At 43.8% G+C, this 20968-nt stretch overlaps 1 protein-coding gene across 2 annotated transcripts in view; it reads right to left on the bottom strand.

The window, feature by feature from the left end:
- The window catches only part of TEX2 (testis expressed 2), a 120717-nt gene that overhangs the window by 18916 nt on the left and 80833 nt on the right, over nucleotides 1-20968 (bottom strand). For both annotated transcript variants that reach the window (XM_012453889.2, XM_012453890.2), the window contains exons 6-7: nucleotides 11671-11817; nucleotides 5774-5873 (exon numbers count right to left, since the gene is read on the bottom strand). In XM_012453889.2, coding sequence (XP_012309312.1) covers nucleotides 5774-5873; nucleotides 11671-11817 — 247 coding nt within the window. The remainder of the gene's footprint in view (nucleotides 1-5773; nucleotides 5874-11670; nucleotides 11818-20968) is intronic.

Genomic DNA, 20968 nt, shown 5'->3' with positions numbered 1-20968 from the left:
TAGGAAGTAGTTAAGGGAACCAAAACCCTGCACACCTGAGCTTGGTCCTCACATTATTTTCTCCTCCATTTCCCTCTGCCTATAACTATTAATAGCTGATTTCACTCTGAAAGTCAACATTTGGCATCCAAAGAACAAAACTTCTTAAAATGGAACATTTGATAACAAATTATCAAGAACAGATGTTGGCATTATTCAGTTCTGGGACGAACACACCAGTAACTGTTGCACTCCTGGCAAACAGACTGCTGCCATATTGTTCATTCAGATACTACAGAAAATCAGCAATTCCTTGTGTGTGGATGTGTCTTTGATGACAGACATCCTTTTTAGCTTTGTCTACCTGTAACTGTCCTCTGAAATAGTGCTCCACCCCTTCAAGGTTGACAAGCTGCAAATCAGGGTCCCCTGTCTCCCACCCCACCCACGTTCCACAAGAGGTATGATTTCCCCTTTGCACACTAAGTGTTTTTCTTCCCGCAGCACAATCTGGCCAGAGCCACTCCTATCAGCCCCATGCACTAGAGTATGGCCCTGCCTTTGCACTCAGGAGCAGGCAGCCCCAGTGGCCACAGCTGCCTTCTAATTTCACTCTTGAAGTGGGTGTGGCAGGAGGGGTGGGCAAGTCATGACTGACTCTGGCTCTGGTTTTCTGTAATTACTCAGGTGGCAAAGTAGCATCAGTCCCAACACTGGATGTGAAGACACCAGGTATGTAGGTTAAGGTCTGGAACATCAGTGCGGATGACTAAGGGCAGCTCTGGAGACAGACAAGGTCTCTATTTCAGTGGGACATGGTAATATTTCCACAGAATCTGAGACATTCAGTCTAAACTTGGGCTGTTATTTGGGTATCTTGAAACAAGGCAAAACCCAATAGGGTCCTCTGTCCATGTGGACACTCAGTGGCTATTTGCAGTTTTAAATACGTGCTACAAACATCTTGAAGACTAAATGAATTCATCTAAGCCTGAGGGGTTGCGGTATGCATCCTTGGATCATTGCTACTGACATACCTGTGGTTCCCTGCTCTGAAACCACTAGTCCCAGGCGTAGAAGATGAAAACCTGCTGACAGAAGCGGCCTCACCCAGCCTCTTCAGGATGATTTTATTAATACTAACAAAGTGGCCGGAGAGCAGAAGCTAACACTAATGCTGACTACGTGCCACATACTGAGTGCTTTACACAGAACACTGCATCTCTACGACACCTGAATAAGGCAGGCAGCACTGCCATCAGCACTTGAAGGATGAGGAAACTGAGGTATAGAGTGGTTAGTGGCTTTCCCACAGTTGTACTGCTGAATGGTGTACGAGCAGGGCCCAAACAAACACAGGTAAACTGGCTGTAGAGCCAATGCTCATGACCAGCCTCTGACGGGGCCTAGACTCCCTGGAACAGGTTGGAAGTGTGAGGCTGCTGCTGACCCCAGGCAAGTCACTGCTCTCTGGGCTATGGCTGGGTGGAGTGAGGCAATGTGACTGCCCTTTCAAGTCTGCCCAGTTCTTCAAGGGTTTGGAAAAAGAGCTATGTTTTCTAAATTTTTAGCCATAAGATAAAGGAGTTGGAGAGAATACACCAAAAATGTACTAAAAAGGTAACCCTGGTTATCTCTGAATGGTGGGATAATGGGTAGTATTTTCTTTTTCACCTTTCCTGAATATTTCCATTTTCCCCACAATGAGTATTTGTCAAATGAATGAATGAACAAACACTACCCTAATGGAATTAATAAAATGACTGGAAAGAGTTTGGCTGAGTGGCAGGCCCTGGAGGTGGGTAGAGATGAAGGCTGGGTAGAGGAGGCCAGTCTGGTCAGGGAAGGGTAACAGACACAGGTTTCTGGGCCTTGCTGTGTGGCCTAAAGGAAAGAAAGGAGACTCATATATAGCCCACAGGTGGTGGGGCTAGTTCCAGGGTGTGTGTGGAGTGGGGAGGCGTCAGAGCTGAGGCAGGAGGATCACAGCCAATTTCTAAGGGACAGAGCTTGTCCACCGTCCAGCTATCTGCCTTTGGTGGGAAGTGAGGGTGCTCTGGGAAACGTGGTCATTTAACCTCATTCACTTCACTTGAGACAGGTTGCATGTATTGGAACAGAGGCAAGCCATCATGGCCATCACATGTCATTTCATTCATAAGAACCACAGACTTTACTTCTTATAGCAGCAAGGCCATGAAAGGGGAGAATAGCATTCTTCTTTGTTTGTCCTGGTAGGATCTGCCGGCTTTGATCTGTAGGATAGTCAACTGGACTCTATGACCACCTGCATGCTAAATGCTCTAACAGCAGCATCCAGGCAGTCATGATAGTAACCATCCTTAGTGGGCATTCAAAAGAGCGCCTCCTTGCTCCAGATGCTGTTTTAGTGCCTTTTTTGTATTGACTCATTTAATCCTCATGACAAACCTATGAAGTAGATGCTGTAAGAATCCCTATTTGAGCTGGGCACAGTGGCTCATGCCTGTAATCCTAGCACTTTGGGAAGCTGAGGTGGGCAGATCACCTGAGGTCAAGAGTTCAAGACCAGCTTGGCCAACGGTGAAAGCCCCTCTCTACTAAAAATATAAAAATTAGCCAGTCATGGTATAATCCCAGCTACTTGGGAGGCTGAAACAAGAGAAGCACTTGAACCCAGGAGGCGGAGGTTGCAGTGAGCTGAGATCGCACCACTGCACTCCAGCCTAGGTAACAAGAGTGAAACTTCGTCTCAAAAAAAAAAAAAAAAAAAAAAATCCCTATTTGAGAGATGAGGACGTAAAGAGGTTCAGGGGCTTGCTTGAGGTCACGGAGCTATGGACCAGGCAGTCAGGGTCCAGAGCTGGTGCTCAAAACCAGTTCTGTCTGTTGCCTCAAGAAGAGCATCCCCAGGATGGAATAATCCAACCAGCAGTGGCCAGAATATCCTTTCTGAGCATGTGCCTTCAACAAACATGCACAAGCCAGGAAAGATTTTAGAAAAGAATGTGAGGGGATCCCTTAGGAGGTGGTGCTCCTTGGAGCTGTTCAGGCCTCCTTCACCTGGGTCACATTTCCCTGGAAGGTGAGCTCTGCTTTTCAGAGTCAGTTTGCTTGTCACCCAGATTCAACTTTCACTAAAAGGCAAGAAACCCCCTTAGAGAACTGGAATCCAAAATGCTTATTTATTCCCTTCATGGTCATTTCTGACTTATCATCATAAATGCATCATTTGTGGACTTGGGAAAACCTGATTTGATCAAACTTTGAAAACCCCACTGGCTTTATGTCTTTATTGTTTCTTTAATACAATTTTCTCCCTTGTTACACAGGCAGGCAGGCAAATCTCTAAAAACGTACTCTCAAAGGAGTTAAATAGCCTCAAATGAACTAAAAACTGGCAAAGTTTTGATCTAATAGTGAAATGTCTCACCACAGCTCCTGCTTCAGAAGAACAGTTAAAAAGCTTGACACTTAGGTGTTTGTTGAATTTTACTCAAAGTCTGACCAAAGCTTCCCTGAGAGTCCACAGAGTTCAAAGCCACAGGGGCACTTTTTAGATGCTACAAAGCCCCATTGTGGCCCTGCTCCCCTCTTCTTGGAAATAGCTACAAATTCAACAAAGGACAGTCCTGAGATAAGAGACTGCTAATGCATTAGAAAATACAGCATGTACACTTATTACTTTAAGCCTCTCATGAGGTTTGTGTAGCTGATCATTCACCAGTTTGTTACACATTTCTAAAGAGGTAAAGAGCAAAAACAAATAGAGAGGCCACCTGAGTTACAGGAAGAAAGGCAGATGTACACTGATAGAGTAAAGATGCTAGCTATGCAGTGAACGCATAAATAATTAGATAATGCATTTTTTTTTTTTTTAAGACAGAGTCTTGCTCTGTTGCCCAGGCCTCAGCCTCCTGAGTAGCTAGGATTACAGATGCATGCTACCGTGCCTGGCTGATTTTTGTATTTTTAGTAGGGATGAAGTTTCACCCTGTTGGCCAGGCTGGTCTCAAACTCCTGGCCTCAAGTGATCCACATGCCTTGGCCTCCCAAAGTGCTGGGATTACAGGCGTGAGCCGCCGTGCTCAGCCAATGCATCTTTTATAATTTTGCGTGGGGTTAAAAACACTCTAGTTGAGCCATTTGCCAAAAATTGAAATGTTTTCTACTTTTACTTTCAGTGAACCAGGAATTACCAAACCTAGAAACACCCAGATTCATCAAGGTGTAGACATAATTGAGGGGTTACAGGTGATCTCAACATGCAGGAATTAGATGGACTTCCCTGGATGTGCAAATACTACTCTGGTCTACCTTTCTCTGAAATTGATGTGATGCTAAAATGGGCTGTCAGCTGAAATATTGCTGGAGAGATACACTAGAGCTGCTAACTATAGTGCTAGAAAAATCTCTTCATATTTACATCAAATGTATATAATAGCAGAAAAACGGATTTCACTAAACACGATTCAAGAGCCATCTGATACAGCCAGAGAGAAAAATAGCTTCCATATTCTACAAATTTTATAAAACATTTACTTCAAAACAACTATCACTCTCTTGAAAAGCTGTAATTATTTTTTCTCCTACCTCATTCCTAAGCCATTTTAGGAAAAATGTAAATATGGTTTAAGTGGAAAGAGGCTTACTTGGCAAGTAAAAACATCAGTGAGAATTCTCTCTGCATGCTAATGGGCTATTCTGGCCTACCTGGCTCATTCCTTTTTTTTTTTTAAAACAAACTCCTGTGTACTAAATTTTCCCCAACAAGATCCTTTTAAAACCATATTTATGGTTTACATGCCATAAGAGATACAAATCTTTACATCATTATCATTTTACGTAAACTCTCTCTACAATCTGATCGACTCTTTAACCCCCAAGCACAAAAGCAGACATAAATAACATGTTAGTAACATGTTTTAAAACTCAAATCTGAGAACATTCCTCCAGCAGGGAGCCCTACTCTCAAAATACTGCCTTTGAATATACTGTATGTCTTCATTTCTCAAACATGTACTGAGCACCCGCTAGGAGTAGTAAGAAACACAAAGACAGAAGACATGAAGGTCAAAAAATCTGCAACCTACAAGTAAGGAGAGGTAAGGATGCGAATACATGTGAGGAGAGGCAGCTCCAGGCAAGGGGCTGGGGCCGGGGTAGTTGTACCTGTGAGGCCCATGAGAAGTGAGTGCAACTGAAATCCAGTCACTGCTCATGCTCTGGCAAGGGCTGCAACCCCCACAAAAGCGCAGGCCTCATCAGCTGGCATGTGAGCATCCTTGGGCTGGAGGAGGCCCTATATAACCAAGAGACTAAAAGACATGGATGGGGATCTTGGATCTATTCTAAATCAGTTTTTTTTTTTTTTTTTTTTTTTTTTTTTTGAGATAGTCTCGCTGTTGTTGTCCAGGCTGGAGTGCAGTGGCACAATCTTGGTTTACTGCAACCTCTGCCTCCTGGGTTCAAGTGATTCTCCTGCCTCACCCTCTGGAGTAGCTGAGATTACAGGCGCCCACCACCATACCCGGCTAATTTCTGTACTTTTTCAGTAGAGACAGGGTTTTGCCATGTTGGTCAGGCTGGTCTTGAACCCTTGACCTCAGGTGATCCACCTGCCTTGGCCTCCCAAAGTGCTGAGATTACAGGCATGGGCCCCCATAGTTTTAAGGCTATGATTGTTAAGAACAAAAAGACATGAAACAGATGACTTAAAAAGTCCTCAACACCCTCCAAACACAAAGCCATCATGGTACTGAATCTGCAGCAAAGGGTATATTTAACACTCATAGAACAGTCAGTTAGGAGTTACCTTGGTGATCAACATAAGGCTTGAAGGCCTGGAGGATTTTTGGCACAGCCACGCCCATGTCAAGTTCCGTCAGCGTGAGCTCATTCATAAAGTAGGGGAGCTGGAGGAAAACAAATAAGGAGTGAGACCCATGAGCAACCTACAAAACATGCTGTTAGAAGTCAACATGCTTCCGGAGAGGATGGTGACACGGGTTTAGGGACACATCATTTATTTAACCAAATGTACTAGGCTTCGTACTCCAGACAGAGCCGTGAAGAGGTCAGGCCAGGGCTTGGTTCTCATGGGGTTTATACTAGAAAGGCAGAAACAGGTAAATACATAGACAATATACTTCCAGAGAGTGATTAGTGCTGCAAAGAACATCAAGCAGATAATGACAGAGGGAACATGCGCTGGGTGGGGGTGGCTGTTTTGGCTGAGGAGGTCAGGGAGAGTTTCTCTGAGGAGTAGCATTTGAGCTGAGACCACCTACAGAGAAGGAGCCAGCCATACTGGTTAACAGTATCCCAAGTTTGTTGAAGTATGAAGAAACAGACCTCTCTCAGACTTTCAGTGGGGAGTAAGAAATTGCTACAACAAGGCCGGGTGCAGTGGCTCATGTAATCCCAGCACTTTGGGAGACCAAGGTGGGTGGATCACTTGAGGTCGGGAGTTTGAGACCAGCCTGGCTAACATGGTGAAATCCCACCTCTACTAAAAAATACAAAAATTAGCCAGGCATGGTGGCATGCGCTTGTAGTCCCAGCTACTGGGGGAGGCTGAGGTGGGAGGATCACTTGAATCTGGGGGTGGGGGTTGCAGTGAGCCAAGAATGCACCACTGCACTCCAGCCTAGACGACAGAGCCAGACTCTGCATCAATAAAAAAATAAATAAATTGCTACATTTCTGATAGGCAAACTTAAATGTGTATGAGAATCCTCAAAAAACAGCACATCCTTTGACCTCATGCTGGACATTTTCTGTTTGCCCCGCCAGATCTACACTCTACTCTCTACCCCCAGTGGTTGGTCTGTATGAACTGTGCCAATGGTCTCTCTTACCCTCCAGCTTCTGGCTGGGCATGGCCAATGGGATACACCAATGGACAGTGGATGAGGAGGCATACAGAGAAGAGTGTTGTTGGGCATTTGTCCCCCCGATCGATCTAATGAAGGCCACAGCTCTTGTACCACAGGCAGCCTCTCCACACAGCTGCCCTGCCCAAGTTCTGGAAACTGCCCCTTGCCTTTGCTGCTCCAGGGAGGGTAACACCTCCTGCTTCTGCTATCCGTGGAGTACAGTACTCTCCCTGTGGGTTTTTCTCCATCTGCCCACACCTTTATAAACCTTCCCTTCAGCAAACTCTCTCTGGGATTACTTATCTGAGTGTGCCATCTGCTTCCTGCTGGGACCTTGACTAATACACACCCCAAATCTATCCGTAGGAATTTATTCTACAGGAAATAACATAAAAATACTGGCATCTTGATGAAAAATTCCTACTTCATCTCAAGATTATAGAATTAATTCATTTATATTTTCTCTGCTTGGATTTGTGGATGTATATGTATTTCTTAAAAGTATTTATTCCATTCATAATTTTAGTGTTAGATGTAAATTAGGGATCTAGCTTAATTTTTCCTCAAATGGTCAGCAATCTCAACATACTTATTCAGCAACTAACACTTTCCCTACTAATCTGTTCCACCACCTTTAAGTACTGGATTCCCACTGCACTGAGGTCTGAACTGAGCACTCTATTTTCAACCAGTATCAAACTGCTTTGACTACTATAGCTTTATAATATACTTTTAAATCTGGCAAGTCCCTCCCTCTTCTTTCTTTTCTCCCAGAATTCTCTTAGTTATTCTCATGAGTATTTTCCAGCTGAATGTTAGAATAGTTTTATAAAATTTAGAATAAAATTAAGAGGTTTTAAAACATTAAATGTAAACTAAATATTCCACATAAAACAAGGTAGCATCTAGTCAGGCATGGATTTCATACCTAACTTCGCTTGACCTCTTCAGCTGTCTCTCTGCAGAGAAACATAAACTTTCAGGATTCACCAGTCACAGAATATCATCTCTGATTTTTTGTGGCAGGGAAGGGTTATATTAAAGAGGTTATAATGTCTATGATGAACAAAATGTGAGTAGAGACAGTGTTCAAAGGCGTAGTTTTGGTGTTTGCTATATTTGGAAAACCTTTTTCCAAAGCATCAATGTTGTAAGTGGTGTTAGCCTCTCTATCAACCTACAAAATACTACTTGGCCAAGAATGTAACCAGTCTTGCACACTTGCCCTATCCTTTTTGTCTACTATTATCATTCAAACGCCAGGTTTCAGGAGCATGCCAAGTTAGAGAGACTTCCAAGGGTGAGACAGGGAATACTGCCACCTCCAACAGTGTTTTTCTTTTTTTGAAACAGGGTTTCGCTCTGTTGCCCAGCCTGGAGTACAGTGGTGCGATCATAGCTCACTGCAGCTACAACCTCCTATGGTGAAGTGATCCTCCCATCTCAGCCTTCTGAGTAGCTGGGACTATAGGCATATGCCACCACCATGCCTGGATAATTTTTTATTTTTTGTAGAGGTAGGGTCTCACTATGTTGCCTAGTCTGGTCTCAAACTACTGGGCTCAAATTCTCCTCCACCTTGGCTTCCCAAAGTACAGGATTACAGGTGTGAGCCACAGTGCCTGGACATCTAACAGTGTTTCTATGGGAATGTCAGTCTGACAATGAGCCACAGGAATGAATACAGAGACAGCAGGAACATAACTGTCCCTTCTTTTCCTGTCAACCACTACCTGCCATTCTGCACCCTCTGATCCCTGCAAAGACAAAGGAAGGACCTGAGACAGGACCTGAGAGAAAGGAGGGAGCTAAAGGAACTGGGGACTGAAGAGGACTTGGCAGGGGTAGGTGGGCTCTACCTACTAGTAAGCAGAATGGGGAAGAGAGTTCAGAGGGCCTGGTTACCTATTTATTCACCCGTCTATTCAACCCTAAGACCCTAGAACAGCTATAACCAACCCCCTAGCACACATACACTCCCCTCCTGGTTCACATCCCCGCCCTTGAGCAGCCTCCTTCTGTTTAGGTCATTCTTCCTGTTCTTTTCAACAAGAAATTCTTTTCTTCCCACCCAAAGGGTACCACAGTGAGACAGAAATTCAGGGGCACATTCTTTATCCTCCTGAATAAACCCAGCTGGAGACTAGGCATTCAAGTGAATGGGACGTTCTCAGGCTGGTAGGTGCTAAGTTGGAAACTGTATGCAATCACAGCAACATTTGCTGACATAGGCACAAGAAGCTGATAACCACTGAGGGCCACAGGACAGTATCTGAGCAGCTGGCCAAGGCCAAGAGCACACTTACTACTGGGGCAGAAACTCAGCTCATTTTAAACCCATCACTGGGCACCAGATACACACACAGGGCTGCTTTTTCACAACATAAGTCATCACGTGCAAGGCTGACAATCCAAGACTACAGGGCAAGGCCAGCAAAGAGTTTTCCATATGTCAGGCCTTCTAGGGAAACCAGGCGATCGGGGAGATCTGTGTCACGGGGAAAGCTCAGGCTCCTCTAGGCACCACTTCCCTATCCCCATTTTGGCTCTTGACCAGCTATTAACCAATACCCACTCACTACTAGTCTAAGGCTTAGTTCCTCCCAGGGGTACTTGGATATTTGGTGGCAATCAATTCTTTTGGTAGGGGTGGTGACAGCTTCAAAATTCGGTAGTGTCCTTCTGCCTTCCTGTTTATTCCATTACCCAGGTCTCCTCTGGTCTGCAGGTACTTCACGGTGCAGTGGCTCAGGAAGGGAGAGAGGGAGGGCATGGAGGGAACAACACACTGAGGGAGCACACTGTCTGCCTCTAGACTCTGGCACTACTGGATCTAGGCCACATTTCTCCATTCTAACCTTTTAGTACTTCTGACCTCAAAAAACAAAAGGAAGTTTAAGTCTGTGAACTACAAACACCTCCATGATAAGCAACAGGAGAAAATGAAAACAGACTTCTCCTCAACTTTCTCCAGAACTAGGCAGGCACCTCGCAAATAGGGCAGAAGCTCTGTGGACTTCCAGCTCAAGAGAGATGGGTGGGACCTCTCAATCCAGTTTGGTTTTGGTTGTTGTTGTTTTTAGAGATGAGAGTCTTGCTCTGTCACCTAAGCTGGAGTTCCGTGGTGTGATCATAGCTCACTGCAGCCTGGAACTCCTGGGTAGAAACCATCCTCTCGCCTCAGCAACCCAAGTATCTGGGACTATAGTTGCACACCAGCACTCCTGACTCAAGTTGGTTTTGGAATGCATGTAGCAGCAGAGCAGCGTCCCATTTAGAGTTCAAGTATGTCCTGCTTTCTTTTTGCACACTGCCGGAAACTACAGCCCTCCTGCTCAGGGAAGGGCCCCTCTTGCTTAGGGAAGGGCTCGAGATAGACTCTGGGAAAAGAGCAGGGCCAGCCCCACCCATATGCCTTGACCTGGGAACTCAAGCCCTCCATCATTTGCAAAAATGCAGAGAGGCTGAGTGAGCTCTAGGTTGGCTGCTGACACTGCATCTCTTAACACAGAGGGTCACTGCTACTTGTTGTCTCCCGCTATGGAACTGGCTAGCAGAAGCACATTCAACCCTCAAACTACCTCAGGAACACAAACAGGATGACACTTTTCAACAGAGCCCTCCCAACGCTCTGCCCCAAATTCTTCCTTGAAATCAGCTCTTCTGGCTCAGAAGGCAGCCCCTCCCTCCTGCTTCTCAGGAGCTGGGGAAGAAGGGACAGTGGCCCACAGACAGCAGCCAGAGCTTGACGAGGCCAGGGAAAGCTCTGTTCTTTATCCAAAGGAACAACAGAAATCAACGTCAAGCTCCTCTATGCCCACATTTTCCTTCTAATCTAGTTTTATCATAGCTCACAGTTTTTAAATCTAGAGTCCTTGAACTTTCTGAAATAATAGGCAAAATTTTGTGTCAACGTGTTTTTCTAGTGAAAGGATCTCATAGGTTTCTGCTTCTCAAAAATATCTCTGATCCATACAACTTCAAAACTACTGACTTAAGGTGACAGTGTTCAGTGAGGATCTGGGATCCAAAGTGACTCTTCCTTGGTTGGGTCTTCACTGGGTCAAAAACTTAATTTAAGGAACTTCAAGATCCTCAATAAGGTCTCCTGGTTGGCAAACGAGTCATTTAATGACAGCCATACTTACACAGTTCACACTCACTTCCAACTGGGCCTGGATTAGCACCAGAGTGTTTCTTCAGCAAAGAGAGAGCCCAAAATAAAGTACCATCTGGCCAAAAAGTAAAGGTCAAACACAGACACATTTAGAGTGTAATGCTAACTTTCCCAGCTTGAGAGGGAGCACAGCCTGGGAAAGAGGCCTTAAGTAGTCTGGTATTTTCCTCAGTCAGTATACTAAGAGGCCTTAAAAAGTCTGGTATTTTCCTCAGTGAGTAAACTATGAGGTCTTAAATAGTCTGTATTTTCCTCAGAGGATATACCATGTGGCCTAGACCACTGTGAGGCTGGGTGGGCTCTGGACGTATAATTTAAGTTCATTTCTAACTTAAAGATAACAATTATACAAGACAAATTGGTTATAAGAGCTCACATTTTCCCAAACCAAATTCTGGATTATCACCTTGAGTGGATAACAACGAGAGCAACACAAGAAAATGAGTAAATATCAATGTTCACTAAGCCCCCAGATGCAGTTCATCATAAGGTCAGTCTGTGATCAAGGTCCGATATGCTGTTTGAGAACTTACTACCCTCATACTTAAACCAAGTATGCTTAAACCAAGTTATTTTTCACTTAGGACATAAGGGTACAAAACTTCCAGAAATGAAGAAGTATAGAGGATTAGAAGCCTCTTGTGTGGAAAGTGATACCTTTATTTTGCTGAGTTTCATTTGGATCTTCTTAGACACCAGATCAGACCAGTATTTCTCTCCTAAGAAGTCCCAAAATATTCTTCCAAGCAAGGCATTCACCCAGGCTTCTTGTTCTTCCTCCTCAGAGGGTGGAGCCTCTGGCAACTGGCAAAAGAAAAGGGACCAAAATTAGCTGGAAAGCAACTGGAGAATAAGGCAGGTGCTTATTTTTCAAAAGTCACGGAAGGTCCCTCCTTATAGAAATGGGAGACCACGTGAGTCATACTCCTTCCCTATAAATTACAAGTCCCACATTATATTGGTGAACAGAACAGGGGAGAAACAAAAGCTGCCATCACAGCTAAAACCTTCTTTTTGTTTTTTCTACCATCTTCCTGTAAACCAGCTAATATTTTATACGATTAGCTCAGCCAAACTGCTCTGCCTCCAAATCAGCTTGGTATCAACATTATGCATCAATGACATATCTGATCAAATGCCTGCCCATCTTTCTTCCAGCTAAGGCTTGGACGTGTAATCGTCAAGCTGGTGCTCATCCAGGCAGAAGCCACAGTTTCCCAATGGCCAAGTCTCAGGTTCAGCATGTACCCTGTGAGGTCAAAATACTCCTGGGATGCTTAAAAATACTGATTCCTGGATCCTACCCTCAGAGCCACTGACTTCAGTGGGCATCAGGAGTTTCATATGCTCCCTTGGTAATGTAATGAACAGGCAAGAGGAAGAATCACAGATCTGGATTAGAGAGAGCTGCCTCAGGGCTTCCATGAAACATCTACAGTTGTTCTCACCAATTTCAGCCCAGTGAAATACCCTGATCCTTACTTCCATTTGATACAATCCATCTGAAGCATTTTCTGTGGCCAACGTGTGAGGTAGGGGAGAAAGCAAACCCGAGACTCTGATTTCCTCGGCTAATCACTAGACTATGCACTCTGGCTTGGAGAGGGTCAGGGATGGAGATAAAAAAGGGGGTAAACAGCAGCAGCCACAGACGGTGTTGTAACGTTTATGTGGTTAGTGCAGACACGGGCTGAGAACTCAGTAATGTAGCAGCTGTCCACGGACCACATGCCAGCCCTACGAGCACTCCTGTCTCAGGTCCACTCATGTCTTACAATAACCTGGAAAGACAGGAACTTTACTTCCATTTTAGAAATGAGCTCAGTAACTGACACAGAGTCTTGTTCTCCTGTCCTCTACCTGTTCTGTCCTGTGTGTGGGGGTAGGGGCAGAGGAAGGGTAGCTGGCCCCCTGATATAGCAGACATTTTCCTGTACTGAGGTATCTAATTAGACTATAGCCTTGCAGAAACAATGAGCTTTGGAAAGCAAAGGTCAAAAGATTTAGAAATGCAGAAATCTGCGAGTTATGTCCCCTTTCCCCTCTCTCTATGGCTTCTATATGTGCATCTGTTCTGCCGTCACAGGCTGGCTGAAGCTGTAACACACACCGGACACTCTCATCACCTCTTCGCTTTGTGCTTGTGCATTCATGCCAGTGCTATCCATTCTGGGCAGCTGTGACTGTGCCCACATTGCAGCTGTGTGCTGTGCCAGTGGTATGGTGCAGATATTGCTTGATGCGTATGGGATGTGAACCTGCAGATTCAATTGTTTGTGAGTACTCCCAAGGCCTACAGTACATAGCTCCATGCAGTCATTCTGAGGCTTGACGCTCACTGGCCACTGAGCTGTGCCTGAGACAGCACACGCTCAGCCCCACCTGTCTGCTAGTCTTGCCACACCCTGTGCCCTCTCTTTCTGGGGGCCTTTAGGGTTCACTTACATTTTTTCAGTCCCATGCCACTGCATGTGAGGGGAAATACTTTATATTCTAGAGGAGTCCTTCAAATGTGAGTTTTCAAAGGTCTCCCTTATGAATGTTGGTAAGTCTCATTTAAAAACAAAACAAAACACCTTGGTTTAAAAAAAGAATGCATGCTGGTCAGTCCATTACAGAAGACATGGATCTGCCTCATCCTTCTTAATGGCCATGGATTCTTCTATCTGGGCTTTTCTAGTGCTCTGACATTTTCTGTCATTAACCAAGACATTTTCCACCACCAGGTCCTGGATGGAAGGGTAAGAGTCTGCAGCAGTGAACGCTCGGCCACGCCACAACTTGCACATGTTTTTTGAATCGCTTTTCTCTCTGACTGAACATCTCCATCCCAGCCCCAAGGGTAATTCATTCAGCTTTTCTGAGGTGACTGTCTTTGAGTCCCATCCGATGATTTGTACAGACTTCTGCATAAACACTCATCCAAGGGCAATGCCCACCTGGCCCCTCAGACAGCACTCAAGTTGCTGCCCACGTAGGGCACCACATGTCTTAGGTAGGCTACACAAGAGAATAAGTTACTTTTTCTCTTCCACAGAGGGAGAGTCTACCCTTTATTAGACTTTCTTTACAACCCCAGTTACTCACAGGAAACAGTTTTAGCACAAAATAGCAAGAAATAAAGGTTATTTCACAATATATGTCCAAGCCAATGGCATATGATGTGGTAAACAAATTTCTGAAATAACCGACAAACAGGTTGTTTTTTCAACAGTTCCTTTTCCAATGCAAGCTTCTCTCCACAGATTCACTGGGAACAAAGAAAATTTCAAGAGTAGTAGAACATTGATAATGTATCAAAGAAGCTTTATGAGCAAAATCTGGATTCAACAGCCTGCTAGGAAGGCTCAACGAATGTCATAAAAATTTAAGAGTTTAAAGAATAAATGTACATACATTTCCTAATACGCCATTTGGCTATAGGATGAACTGTGTGGAGGATATTCACTTCACCATCTCAACTATATATACACATTAAGAAATGGTAACTTTCCAAAAATGGCTTCTAAATAAGTGGAGAAGATTCAATGGTTTGAAGCTGAAGCAAGACCATCAAAACTGCATAGCTCTTGGGATATATGTTATCTAAAACTAACCTCTAAAACTAAAGTAGTATAGATTTACTGAAGTCTGTGGTGTAACATTTCCTATTATAATTGGCCAAGAGGCCAGCCCAGTTTTTCTGTTACAAAGAGTGTGTAGTGCCCCTAGTCCTCTTTGGCCACACCCAGTGTGCTGCCAGGGGAGCTGCACAAGGGACAGTGTGGTCCAGGAGATGACACAGTGGAGAACCCTACCCATGTTTGTTTGCTTGTTCCCTTGATTATAAAAACAATGCTTATTCATTGTAGAGCACCCATAATCCCACTACTCAGATTTTAAACATTATTTAAAGCATTTTTACTATATTTTCTGTCTTTTTTCAATATATATATACTTTTATGAATACAGAATTTTTAAAAAGCAAAATTAGATCTGGCTACACAGTTTTGTGTGCATATATATATGTATTTTACAGTTTTACTGAGATGTAATTCACAGATCATACAATTCGTCCATCTGAAGAGCACCCTTTCATAGCTGCTGTGGAAAGCAGTATTGCAGTTTCTTAACGAATTTAAGCAGAATTACCATAAGATGCACCAATTTGCACGAAGATGCACTTCTGCCTTCCTTAACCAATTTAAGCAGAATTACCATAAGATGCACCAATTTGCACGAAGATGCACTTCTGCCTATATAACCCAACAAACTGGAAGCAGGGTCTCAAAACAAGATATGTGTACACTGATGCTCAGAGCAGCATCATTCACAAAAACTAAAATGTGGAAGCAAGCCAAGCATCCACCGATGGAGGAATGGATAAGCAAAATGGGGTACACCCACAATGGAGCATGATTCAGCCTCAAAAAGGAAAGGTAATTCTGACTTACGCTACCACATGGATGAACCTTGAAGGCATTAAGCTATGTGAAATAAATCTGTCACAAAAAGCCAAATGCTGTGTAATTCTACTTATATGAGGTACTTAGGATAGTCAAAATCAGAGAGACAGGGAATGGTGGTTGCCAGGGGCTGGGAGGAGCGGGACATGGGGAGTTACTGTTTAAGAAGTATAGCGTTTCAATTATACAAGATGAAGAGAGTGCTGGTGGTTGATGTATAACATTATGGATGTATTTAATTCTACTGAATTATACATTTTTAAATGGTTAAGATGGCAAACTTATGTCTATGTATTTTACCACAAAAAATAATTTTAAAAAATAGAGTATAATTCAGCAGTTTTCACTATAATCAGAGTTGTGTAGCTATCACCACAGTCAATTTTAGAACATTTTCATCACCCCCCAAAGAAACCCTGTATCCATTAGCAGTCATTTCCCATTCCTCCCCATTCCCCTGCCCACCAGCTTAGGAAACAACTAGTTTGTCTCTATGAATTTGCCTATTCCAGACATTTCCTATAAATGAAATCATATAGGCTGGGCACAGTGGCTCATACCTGTAATCCCAGCACTTTGGGAGGCTGAGGCGGGCAGATCAGAAGGTCAAGAAATTGAGACCATTCTGGCCAACATAATGAAACCCCATCTCTACTAAAAATACAAAAATTAGCTGGGCATGGTGGTGTGTGCCCGTAGTCCCAGCTACTCGGGAGGCTGAGGCTAGAGAATCACTTGAACCCGGAAGGTGGAGGTTGCAGTGAGCCAAGATTGTGCTACTGCACTCCAGCCTGGCAACAGAGCAAGACTCTGTCCAGAAAAAAACAAACAATGTTTTCAAGGTGTACCCATGTTGTAGCAGTGCCTCATTCCTTTTTATTGCAAAATAATTTTATTGTCTATGCTATACTACACTTTACCCACCCATCAGTTAATGGAAATATGGGTTGTTTACCACTTTTGTTTTGTTTTGTTTTAAACAGTCTCGCTGTGTCATCCAGGTTGAAGTGCAGTGGTGTGATCTCGGCTCACTGCAACTTCTGCCTCCTGAGTTCAAGTGATTCTTGTGCCTCGGCCTCCTGAGTATGTTGGACTACAGGCGTGCAATACTATGTCCTGCTAATTTTTGTATTTTTAGTAGAGATGGGGTTTTGCTTTATTGACGAGGCTGGTCTCGAACACCTGGCCTCAAGTGATTCGCCCACCTCAGACTCCTAAAGTCCTGAGATTACAGGTGCAAACCACCATGCCCTGCCATTTTCCACTTTTGACTATTGTGAATAATGCTACTTTAAATATTTATGTACAAGTGTTTGTGTAAACATGTATTTTCATTTTTATTGGATATATATCTAGGAGTAGAACTGCTGGATCATAAGGTGACTCTGCTTTTTGAGGAACTACCAAACTATTTCCCACAGTGGCTGGACCATTTACATTCTGCCAGCCATGTATGAGGATTTCTTTTTTTTTTTAAGACAGTGTCTCACTCTGCCACCCAGGCTGGAGTGAAGTGGCATGATTTCTGCTCCCCGCAACCTCTGCCTCCCAGGTTCAAGCAATTCTCTGCCTCCCCAGTAGTTGGAATTACAGACATGCACCACCACGTCTGGTTAATTTTTTGTATTTTTAGTAGAGATGGGAATTCGCCATGTTGCCCAGGCTGGTCTCGAACTCCAGAGCTCAGGTAATCCACACGCCTCGGCCTTCCAAAGTGCTAGGTATGAGCCACTGTGCCCGGCTGAGGATTCCAACTTCTCTACATCCTAATACTTGTTATCATCTATCTTTTTTTAAAAAAAAAATTATTTAGTTGGTAGGGATGGAGTTTTGCCACGTTGCCCAGGCTGGTCTCAAACTCCTGAGCTCAAGTGATCCATTCGCCTCAGCCTCCCAAAGTGTTGGGATTACACATGTGAGCTACCATTGTGCCTGGCCGTCATCTGTCTTTTTCACTGTGGCCATCTGAGTGGGTGTGAAGTGACATCTGACCGTGGTTTTGATTCACATTTCCCTGATGACTAATGATACTGAGCATCTTTTCATGTGCTTGCTTATTTTGGCCATTAGTGTATCTTCTTTGGAGAAATGTCTATGTAGATCCTTTGTCCTCCCTTTTTTTTTAAATTGAGAAAGGGTCTTGCTCTGTTGCCCAGATTGGAGTGCAGTGACGCAATCACAAATCACTGCAGCCCTGACCTCCCTGACTCAAGCAATCCTCCTGATTCAGCCTTCTGAGTAGCTGGGACTCCAGGCATACACCACCACGTCTGGCTAATTTTTTTTCTCTTTTTGGTAGAGATGGAGTCTCAGTATGTTCCCCAGGCTGGTCTTGAACTCCTGAGCTCAAGTGATCCTCCTGCCTTGGCCTCCCAAAGTGCTGAGATTACAGTCGTGAACCACTGCACCCAGCCCTGTTTCTTAATCTGGTTATCTCTTTGCTATTGAGTTGTAAGAGTCTTTTATATTTCTAGGTACCAGACCCTTAAAAGATAAATGATTTGTAAACATTTTCTCCCATCCTGTGGGTTATCTTTTCCCTTTCTTAATGGTATTGTTGGCAGCACAAAAGCTTTTAATTTTGATGAAGTCCAATTTACCTATCTTTTCTTTGGTTGCTTATGCTTTTAGTGTCTTAGCTAAGAAGGTTATTGAACCCAAATTCACAAAGATTTACTTGTTTTGAGAGTTTTATAGGTTTAGCTGTTACCTTGAGGTCTATGATCCATTATGAGTTAATTTTTGTGTATGGTGTGAGATAGAGGGCCAACTCCATTCTCTTGCCTGTAGATATCCAGTTGTTCCAGCACCATTTGTTGAAGAGACTAATCTTTCTCTCCCCTTAGAGAAAGCAGTCTTAACAGTCTTGTCTGTATTCTTTTTAAAATTTATTTTTAAATTGGATATGTAGCTTTTTTTTAACTTATTACAATATAAGCATTTTCCAATTCTACTTCTAAGTGTTTAAAAAGCCTACTTTGTGGAGGCAGAAAGGGAAGCCCTAGAAAACTATTCTGCCAGTTACAGACTTCCTGGTTTCTATTTGATTCCTATTTGCTTTGTAACATTCTCATCTTCTGATAATGCCAGACAGGTAATAATATCTTATAATCCAGTGTATAGATACGAGATAATGAGCATGACTAGTAACAATGAGGACAGGACTCTCCATACCGGGGAGGCATATATTAATATTATCTCTAACATTTTTAAGAACTATCTGTTGAAATGGAGAGTAGAAGTGCCTTATGCAACCTGAACACCAGAGACTGACTACTGGAGGACAGGCACAGCACTGCCATACCCATGGCCTCTCTCCCAGGCAGGCAGTGCGGGGCACACAGAACCAGCAGCCTCCCTGGACTCACACCCCTGATCAAATCTGCAGCCAGCCTGTGGTGTCTCTCTTCCTGATGTACCCATGCTGGGTGTAGTATTATCGTACTTTTAGACATTTTTAAAAAGAGAGTTTCCTTGTTTCCTAAATTGAATCCTTTCCCAAACCAGGCACTAAACATTTGGAAAACTAGGCCCTTGCTCCCCAAAACAGTGATATTTCCTAATTCAAATTTTGAGCTTAATAGCTCCAAAGTTATTTCAATATAAAGAATCCTCTAAACATGTTTTAAAATTATCATAGGTAAGAATAACTGCCAAAAGGCCAGGCACGATGGCTCATGCCTCTAATCCTAACACTTTGGGAGGGTGAGGCAGGTGAATAGCTTGAGCTCAGGAGTTCAAGACCAGCCTGAGCAAAAGGGAGAAACCTCATGTCTTACAAAAAATAAAAAATTAGCCAAGGGTAGTGGCGCAAAGGTACTTGGGAGGCTGAGATGGGAAGATCACTTGAGCCTGGGAGGTCAAGACTGCAGTGACCTGTGATTGTGCCACGGCACTCCAGCTTGGGTGACAGAGTGAAATCCTGTCTCTTTAAGAAAAACAAAAAGGAGTAATTGCCAATAATGTTTAGCATTGTTTAATACAAATCTAGTCTCTATTCACTAATTGTATCACTGCGTTTTAACATTGGTTTGGATCCTGAGTACCAGTTATCTAACAATGCTCCATTCATTTCCTGACCAGTGGTCTAACTCGTTTAGCACTGAGCAACATGAGAAAAAGGAGACCAAATATGCACAAGTGGCCATCAGGCCCTAGAACCCTCAGGGTAAGAGATGCTTAAGCCATGACCTATAAGAGGCAGCAGTAGGGTGAGGATGGGGGTTAGAAAGAGGTTGGGGCAAAGGCTAGAGATGTGTTCTAAGCCCCACCTTTGAAAGAGAAGGGAATAGGCCACTTAGGCAAGAGTCTGGAGGGGTGGCTGACACTGGAGATGTGACGGTACAACTTGAAGAGATGTCAAAGGCTCCTTTGTATTCCTGACCCCTCTGATTCCTTCCAGGACTCATGATATCAGAGGTGATATGGACCCTAAAAAATAACTTGTCTTTGGCAAGGAAGATGAGTGCTAATGACTTACAAATGGTCTGCATTTGGCAAAACTGTGGGGAAATGGGCACTGCCATAACTTCCTGCTGGGAATAAACATTGGTGCAACCCTTATGGAGTGGAATTTGGAAATATCTGACAAAACTACATGTGCTCTCACCATCTGACCTAGCAATCCTACTTCCAAGGGTTCACACTGAAGGCACACCCCCAACAGCACAACAATACAGCCACCAAGGTATTCTGCAGCATTGTTTATAATTGCAAAGTATTGTAAACTTATATGCCCATAAAAGAGAAAGGCTGAATAAACTATGGAACATCCTCACAGTGAAGCACTCTGCACCTGTTTAAAAAGAAACGGGGTGGGGAGGGGAACCTATGAGCTGATGTGGAGTGATTTCCAGAATGTACTGGTAAGTCAAAAAAGCAACATACAAAAGAATATCCATAGCATGCTAGCCTCTTAGTAAGATAGAAGGGGAAATAAGAAATGCAGAAGGGATAAGCCAGACTAAAGAGGCTGGTTCACTACAGAGGGTGAGTGGGAATGGCCTGGAGAGACAGAAGGAATAGGGCAGGGGAAGTAAGTTTTTTCTGAATATGCCTTGTACAGCTCTGATTTTTGGAGCCATGTTAATGTTTCACATACATAGAAAAGAAAATCAACAGGGATAGGGAAGAAGGCCTTCATTTACTCAAATCACAAAATTAAGAATCTGGCAAAGAATAGTCTCCATTGACTTGTAAAGGAAGGAATAAAAGTAGTATAGGAACACTGGAGCAGACCCCACTTTCCCAAAATGGTGCAATGACATTTTCCAACCCACATGCTCTTCCAGGAATCTGCTACTCCCAAGCCAAGAGGTGAAATCTACACCCCTCTCTTTGAACCTGAGAGGGCTCTGTGACTGCTTTCACTAATGGAGTGTGATGGAAGTGGCACCTTACTTACGAGAGTAGGTCACAAAAGGCAATACAGTTTCAGCCCGGCTACTTCTTGGTGCTTGCTCTGGGAACCCAGTTTCTGTGCTGAAGAAGGCTCAGGCCACATGGAGAAC

Source organism: Aotus nancymaae, unplaced genomic scaffold (genome assembly GCF_030222135.1).
Source record: "Aotus nancymaae isolate 86718 unplaced genomic scaffold, 86718_ANA_hifiasm-v0.15.2.pri h1tg000089l, whole genome shotgun sequence".
In the NCBI taxonomy this organism is placed as follows: Eukaryota; Metazoa; Chordata; class Mammalia; order Primates; family Aotidae; genus Aotus; species Aotus nancymaae.
Note: the sequence above shows the minus strand (reverse complement) of the source record. Positions and strands in the feature narration are given on the sequence as shown.